This window comes from Varanus komodoensis, unplaced genomic scaffold (assembly GCF_004798865.1).
Source record: "Varanus komodoensis strain SLA01 unplaced genomic scaffold, ASM479886v1 scaffold11, whole genome shotgun sequence".
NCBI classification, from domain to species: domain Eukaryota; kingdom Metazoa; phylum Chordata; class Lepidosauria; order Squamata; family Varanidae; genus Varanus; species Varanus komodoensis.
Window position 1 is genome coordinate 9,153,267 of NW_025335317.1, and position 8,567 is coordinate 9,161,833.

General features: G+C 40.5%; 1 protein-coding gene across 1 annotated transcript in view; it reads right to left on the reverse strand.

Annotated features, from left to right (window-relative positions):
* Positions 1-7,802, reverse strand: part of OGDHL (oxoglutarate dehydrogenase L) — a 52,632-nt gene extending 44,830 nt beyond the window's left edge. The window contains exons 1-2 of the mRNA XM_044420016.1: positions 7,596-7,802; positions 3,189-3,380 (exon numbers count right to left, since the gene is read on the reverse strand). Coding sequence (XP_044275951.1) covers positions 3,189-3,380; positions 7,596-7,802 — 399 coding nt within the window. The remainder of the gene's footprint in view (positions 1-3,188; positions 3,381-7,595) is intronic.
* Between the last annotated feature and the right edge of the window lie 765 nt (positions 7,803-8,567).

Consider the following 8,567-nt stretch of genomic DNA (forward strand, 5'->3'; position numbering starts at 1 on the left):
ATATCACGAATGATTGAATTTCAGTAAGCTGTTTAATGAGATCTCAAGGGACAGTGAAAGGTGGGCACCTATAAGGTATGGTAAATACACTTAAAATGAATTTAACACCCCAAATTTTATGTTGCACATGCTGTTCTTCTATTTATATCTGGCAGTGTTTTCTTCATGGATCGTCTCATAAATTCTTAGGGGTCTCCACTCCACCATGAATATCTTTGAAAAGGGTGCAGCTTCCCATTTGAGAAGGTGGATTTGGCCTCCCTGGTCTGCCTGCTATTCTTCATTTCTGGACCCTCTTCCCTGGGTGGATTGCACTGGACTCTTGCCGTACTAAAGCAGATAATGTACCCACTCCAGCTGTGACAGCTAGAAAGTTGTGGCATATATTTGAATGTCCATTGACATTTTCACATGCAAAATTAATTTTATGGGAAAATTCAGATTTTAAAATAGGCAAGAAAATGTTTGTTTGGGGGACCTGGACAGATAGGATGATTTTTACTTTGATCTGATCCAGCAAAACTCTTCTTGAATTCCTATATAATGGCTGCAAATACTTATCTTAAAGATTTATTTCTTGGTAAGGGCAATGGACAGTAATATACAGGGTGTTTCATAAAGTACACAGTTTTTGAATTGCATGGTATTTTTTTGCTTGAAGATTGTCAGCACTGTTCCTGTCATTTTCGTTATTTATTATCACTCCAATTAGAAGACCATTTGTCATTTTTCCATTTAGTAGCCATGGAGCTGTTCAGTATCAAGCAACGCATTCTTCTTGTGAAAACTCATAACAAAAACGGGGAGTGCTATGCAGAGACTGTCCGTAAACTTCGCGTGATCTTTGGACATGACAATGCCCCTACTGCAACAACAGTTTCCAGGTTAGTACAGAAATTCAAAGAATCTGGGTCAGTTGCAACCAGAAAATCGCCCGGTTGAAACCGTACCGGTAATCGGTGAAATCGACAGGGACGTCTGTGAAAGTTATCATTAATTTCAACGATTGGATGATTGCCTGCAGAGAAAGTGGAGGTAGATATATGCTCGATATCAGTTTTCATTATTAAATCGAAGTATATGTTGAATGAAATTAAATAAAAATTTTGAATTTTGCTTCGATTTTGGCTGATTTATTGCATTTTTAAAAACTGCGTACTTTATGAAATACCCTGTATAAAGTAGAAGACATTTGCAGTAATGGTCATCCACAAGCATTTTCCGTAGGAATTATACTATTCTATCAGAGTAGAAAGTCAGAAGAAAAATAAGTAAAGGCAAAGGAGACAATAATTCTGTATCTAATACAACTTCTCAGTTGTCTTCTGCCAGTTCATTCTTTTAATAAGTAGCTATTCTCATATGACAGCATGGCCATAATTTGCTTTGTTGTATCTCATAACAATGGAAAAGCTACCAAAAAACTTCAAATTAGTGCTGACAGTGACAATGTGTGTGCATGTTTGTGTGTAAATTCTTCATCACTGATTTATCATTAAGGGCGTTGTGTAACAGCTGGCAAAGTATTTCAACTGTTTTTCTTTTTAAAACCATAGCCAGAGGGTCCTATGCAAATCACTCATTTGGCAGTATTTTGATAGCCGACTTTTAAAAAATTAACATCAACAAGGAATTTATCAAAATGAAATATCAAAGAGATTCATGAACTAGGAATATTTCAAACACATCCAAATTAAAAATATGAATAAGCCGCCACCCCTGTTCAGTTATGCCCACTCCTTTTCACTATTCACTGTTACAATAGTGTCAGAGATGTTTTCATGCAGCTGAACTCGGTTCCCATTGTTTTTGCTGTTTGCATTCTCCTCAAAATGGATAGCATAACTAAGCTATCAGATTCCTTCCTCCAAGCATAGACTTCCATAACATGAGACTGACTGTTTACTTCCACGCCCTGTTTTATGTTGAACTTGGTGGGCTCCCACTCCTAAATTAAGAGCACGATTCTGTCAGTTGCACCCTTGCTGTTCAGAAGCCCTCACTCAGAAGCTTCTGAGATTCCAGTGTCATATTTTAATTGTTATTGTTTTAATGTATTTTGTATTTTATTTGATGTTGTAAGCCGCCCCGAGGCCTTGGCAAGGGGCGGCATAGAAATGTTTTAATAAATAAATAAATAAATAAATAAATAAATAAATAAATAAATACTGGGCTGAAGGAGGACTCGGAGGAAGTGTACTTGGTCTCCTTGCCCTTCAAGGCCACTTTGAAAGGTGAGGGAAGGTCAGGATAAATCATAACCTGATGTCTCCCTTTTCCTCCCTTCCTCCCTTCTCCTCTCCGTTCTCCTCCCTTCCCCATCCACTGGAATGCCACCCTTTCCAGTTCTCCAAGGACAAGTTTCCCATTTCAGAGATGCAATCAATGCAATTGCTTCATACCAGCTGCAAGGAAGTCGGGGCACAGATCTTCAGCTCCTCCTGCTGAGCACTGCATCCTACCTTGAAGGGGCAATTTGAACTATTGTATGGCCCCTGGCATGCTCACCCAGGGGCCACAGGATTGCTCTCCCCATCCTAAAAGGTAGCTTAGGGCATAATCCTATTGTGGCGATGAAAGGGGGCCTCAGAATCTTACTTGGAGGGCTGCTGGGAGCAAGCCCCAGGCATTTTAGTGAAATCTACTTTGAAATATCAGGGGACTGCAAGAGTCAAAGAAACATGGAATGCCCCACTGCACCTATGACTTATCATTCTGGTTCAGCTGAGGTCTTGCCATATCATCCAGCCAAATAAAGTTATTTAAATCAAGCTCACTCTGAAAATAATTCTGGCACCCTAACTTATCTCTGAATAGGTCTCAAGCTTTCTTTTTGCCCACTCATGCAACTTTAAAAAGGCCCTGTAAAAGTCGTCACAGGGTTACTTACACTGGCATGAGGTCACAAAAGCATTGATTAGGTCAGAGCTGTCTGTCTCACAATACTACTATTATTTAGTATATTTCTCCCCAAGTTTAAAAAAAAAAAAAACCTTTAATCAGGTTAGCATCTAATCCCTATTGTGATGAATATTGTGGGGATAGGTAAGAGTCATCTCCAAATTATTTCTTCCTGCTAGAGAAAAGTTCTGTGGAAGGGGGGACTAATTAACTGCATTCTGCTTACAAAACTCTTCCATGAGAAAGCACTGTGTGTGGATGATGGTACATGGCTGTAGGGCACTTACCTGGTATGCTCTGATCAAGGACTGCACAGCCAGGTGATCTTCAACCAGTTTTTCAGCTTTACCTGGTGCCTTAGTCAGCCCATGGCTTTGGATAAGAGATGTCTTAGCACCAGAGAAGTCTGGTAAAGATGCCTGAACAGCCTGTCCAGGCTGAGCCCCAGCCACAGCATTTCGGAAAAATAGATCCCAAGACTACGCAAGATGGGGAAAAGGGAAGGGAGAAAGTGGTACAGGTCTGTTAGACCAAATGGTTTTTCAAATAAAAAAACACAAGACAGATGATAAATTCAATTCTTACATTTTCACTCTTTCAGTCTCCTATTTCTATCCCTCCCTCCCTCAGGATCAGAAACAAACAGTAGGAATATTGTGATCTCCCTCTTCCCAGTTCCTTCCCTTCTCACATTCACATTTCATTCATTAGCATAGTTCAAAATGATTAGTATTACCCAAGCTTAAAAGTACATTATCCTAAAAAGGCCTAGTTCCAAGGCTAGGGTTCCAAGCACACCTGGGTGAATGAAGCATGGATTTGATGTAACATGGGGAAAGTTCCCACACTACAGGAGACCATGAACAGAGCAGGAACAGAGCGGTCTGTTCCTAACCCTTTACACTAGGTAGCAGTATGCTACACCAACTACACTTTTCCACCCTTTCTCTAACAACCCCTTCCACCGGACCCTAACAACCCATGCCCATCAAAGATAATTAATCTAATCAATCTAAGGATGTCCAGCAAACTTGGGAAGGGAAAATAAGCCATCTTTCATGCAGACTCAGCCAACATTCTATGACCTGTAACGCAACCAAATCAGGCTATGATAGAAAAGGTATCGGCTGAATTGACACTGGAACTGATATTCCCAATATTGGAACTGACATTCCCAAACTCCGCCATAAGGTAGGTTATACCAACAGCACCAGTATTCAGGACTGCCATTCATGACTTTAAAAAATGGAAAAACGGAGAGTACAAAAGAAGTAAGGATACAGGGAGAGATGTGAGAGGCAGAACAGAAAGCTGGAGAGAGTAAGAGAAAATGTTTTAGAAGAGAAAATAATTTTCATCCCTACAACAATGTGTGTCTTCTTCACCACCACAAGGGTGTCGTTTATCAAACTCAGGTTGAAAGGATGGCCTCCGATCTGATTATGGATTTAAAGAGCTCCCAATAAGAATAATTTTGAAAACTGTCAGAGCCTCAAATAAGTCCTTGAAAATGGAACATAATATAAACAAATCAGCTATAAACAGCTTAAGGATGTACAAGAACTATTTTAACATGAAAAAAATGGCCCTTAACTGTGAGTGATACTATGTTTTAATGGTACATAGTATTACATACAAGTAAAAAAGACAGCACTAATAATGCAATTCTAAGAACATTTACGCAAAACTGTTTGCAAGAGAGCTACACAGGACCGCAGCATTCCTTCACTACAAAAGCCAGTAATAAGACTAGCTTCACTACCAAATTGCATCATGAATTTTTAAGTCATTTTTTTCCTTATGACATAGTGGTGGTCCCTAAAATCCTGTAATCCTAGGAATGTTGGTTTCTAAATGACACCACTGTTGGGTATTATGGTGGTTTTATTTAAAACCAAACAAACCTTGCCTCCAAGCAAACAAACAACAGCAGCAGAATCATTACACAAACATGGTAGACTGGCTACATACTGGGAAACATGGCAACAGTTATGTACTCAATAGGCAACCAAGCAGTTTTTTCAATTAATCTTGTGATAGCAATAACCAAGGCTTGTCAAGCTTCTTCCCTATGATCTATGGCCCTGACACAATTCTATGAGCAGAAATAATGACACCATTCTCCGGGCTTGTGTCATTTTATTCACATAGCTGCTTCAGACTGTACTTTGCACTAGTGGAGCACAGGATTACTCAGGAGGAGCAAGAAAAGAACAAAACGCATCTTGCGTAAAACTAACTCAAAAGAGAGAGCGGGGGGAGGGAGGTAGTTTTTAGTCTGCTGCACTCCAATCCTAAACATATTTACTCAGAGATACCCACACTTGAAACTTCTTGGTAGAATGCTTAGGATTGCGGTCTTCTTCACAAGCATGAAAAATAATAGTAGTATGACACATTGCTTCCCAAAGCTGGTAATTCCCCCATCTACTTCCTATTTATCCCATCTGCTTTCTGTTTTTCTATCCTGCTAGAAAAACGCTTTTGCTAGCAGAGTTTGCTGCATCTGTGGGATGCTTTCAGCCAGCCTGATCACTCCCCATGCTTTTCCATCCATTAGAGAACTGTACTGGCTCCCTTTGGCCAGTAAGGCTAAGCAGAAGTCTAAGTGCTGATATTCTCAATAAATCTAGCAGCTCAGGCTGGTGAAAGAAAACGACACTTTCCTGAACCTCCAGATAATTGCAAGCCTTGCTTCTTATACAGAAGGAAAGATTGGTATTTTGTGGCAGGTCAGCACCAACATTCACCTCTCGGCCTAATTAGCCAGAGATGTTTATTTATACAGTCCAGTTAAGCCATCTGTTTATAGGTCCTGTTAATCACCTGTTACAAAACACGCAAGGTGATACACAACAACAAACCAGTATTTCTAAAAAAATACACAACAGCTAACATTACAAATGATTGTGCCTGTTAGTCATAACTTACGAAAGACCCAACTTCTAAAACACAGGAACTGCCTTATACTGAATCAGATTATTGCTCCATCTAGTCTAGTATTACCAACACTGACTGGCAGCAGCTCCTTGGGGTTTCAGGCAGGATTCTCTCCTGGCCCTACTGGTGGGGATGCTGGTGGAACGAACAAGGGTCCTTCCATGCACAGCACAGATTCTCCACCATCGACCTGCAGCCCCTTCCCTGGAGTCAGAACCCATGCTGCCAAGTTAAGTTAGTCAAGGCATTCCCCGCCCGCTCAGCTTTTCATTCACACGCCAGATTTTATATATACCTGAACCTATAGATGTAGAGCAGATGTGCCCCAAGTAAAGTCCAAAATATTCATGCCAAGCATGCGTTACAATTTGTGTTCGAATACTGCATGACCTAGTACAGTTTTACTTTTTGCTTAATGAGCACAGAGTACTGCAAGAAGGGTCCACAGCTACACCACTATCTCTGCCAAGAACAACGAACGCAACACCTGCATCCCTTGTGGCACATGTCACAGATTAGCTGATTATCGAAACATAGAAACAGAGTGAATCAGAAGGAGCCTCCCAGGCCATCTAGACTGACCCCCGGCTCCAACCGGCTCCACTCATGGCATGCCTACCATGAGCATGTCCAACCTATCCTTGAACACCCTCACCAATGGGGCTTCAACCACCTCCTGTGGAAGCCCATTCCATACCCTTGGGGTCCTAATGGCATGGATAGTATCTTTTCGCAGATGGACCAGAGATTTAAAGATTCTAGAAATGTTCAGGGTTCACTGAACCCTTCTTTCTGGAAAAAAAATCAATATTCAAAGAAGGGCTATGACTATTTTTAAACCGGAGCCAAAGATGACAGAATGCATCACTGATGTCTGGAGTAAAGATAGCAGTAAACATGAGACAAATGCAAATGAACGCAGCTCAGAGAGCACATCTCAGCGTTAGTCCTGTGGTAGTGATGGCAATGAAACAAAGCATATTTCTCAGCCACGGCAGATCTGTTCAGTGTCAACCAGTGGAGCTTTCCCAGGTAGTTAGGGGTCTTAAAACATTGCAAGCGTAGGAGAACATCAGGCAAAGCCATCAAAGATCTGTTGTGACTGGTTTACTGTACATGCCGTGGATCAAAGAGTTAGCATCCAGTCTGACCTGGGTGTCCTAATGTGACAGAACGGAAGATCAGTGAAGCCAGCCTTCCATCTGGCCATGTTCTTAGGGCAACACTTTGGTTTGTACAGCCCAAAGCAGCAACTGAATTTTGCACACCCGAATCGCTGCTGTTTGAACGCAGCAAGGAGCCGGACTCGTGAATGCGCTCCCTCCTGCAGTCCATTACTCACGCTCTGCATTCCCAAGAACTGCTCTGCATCTACTTACTCTGGAGTAGGGCAGGAAATATTGCATTTTTACTGAACATCCTTCTCAAGTATTCAGAAAAGGCTTTAACCCTATAGAAGTGTTCAAAAAGAATGCTTACAAAGCCCCCAAGCAATTCTGAGGCAAAATTGGAGATGTTCTCCAATTAAGTAACGTTTCATCCCTAAAGAGTTAAAAAAGTAAGCTCAATCAACCACAGTGGATCCTGCTTCTAGGTAAATACAGAAGCTCAGCCAGAAGTGTGCAAGCTCCATTAAATATATAAATTCTACTCAGGGTCGTTAGAACCTAAGCAACAATGTGAACCAAATGCTAGATTTCTAAGTGTGAGAGTGCCATAATCATTTTTATATTTCTCTTTGTCCTTAACATTACCTTATGCACACTTTTTGGATCCTCGAGCCATGCATAATACATTTCCTCCACATAACTTGAATTACTTCCACTCAGGAATGGTTCTGTGACTCCAGGAGAAACGTAACTCCGACTTGGCAGAAACACTTTTCTGTTTACATTTTTCTTCACCAACGAATAAATTCCATGATGTTTCAGGGTACTGGCAATCAGGCGAAAGTGACTCATGTTTGTGTGTTTTGTAGATCAGGTTCTATTGAAAGAAACATTACAAATTAGAAGAGCAGTCAAGACTCGGTAGGCATCTTGCAATTAAATGCTTAGCTTTTCAGAATGAGAGGCAAGACCTTGTTCCAACAGCAGAAAACCAATTGCTAAGAAATACTTGCCAATGAATGTTATTGATTCTAACAAGAATTATTGTGCACAGCTTCCTACAGGGCAGGAAGCCATGCCTCAAATCTAATTTAGCAATATTAGTGTTTCGACAAGGCAGTGCTATTAGTGCTCCTGCTTAATCCATAGTTTATTCCCAATTAATATGATAGAGACACAATCTTATATCACATGCTTATCCACATAAGGTGACAGTTTAACAGACATTTTCCTGCTCTGCCTGGGAGGATGTTTCACCATGCTAACCACCAGAAAACTTTCATAATTAAAGATGAGATTATTTTTAGAACAGGAAATTTTAAGTCCTCTATACATTCTGCACTTATAACTTTTATACTTATACAACTTATTCAAAATGTATCTGTGGGATTACTTCATCAAAAATATAAACTAGCAGCTAAATATGAAAGAAAAGTAGAGAAAAAAGTAGACGAAAGGGTATAGGAGGCTGCTACAGACACCACCTCATTGCTATACACAGTTCATAGCATTTTTCAGTATTTATGTAGAGCAGTCTGCAAGCTAGGATTTAAAACATTCAGGCAGTATTAATGGTCAGAATTTTACAACAATTCAGTTTTTCCCACTATATATGAC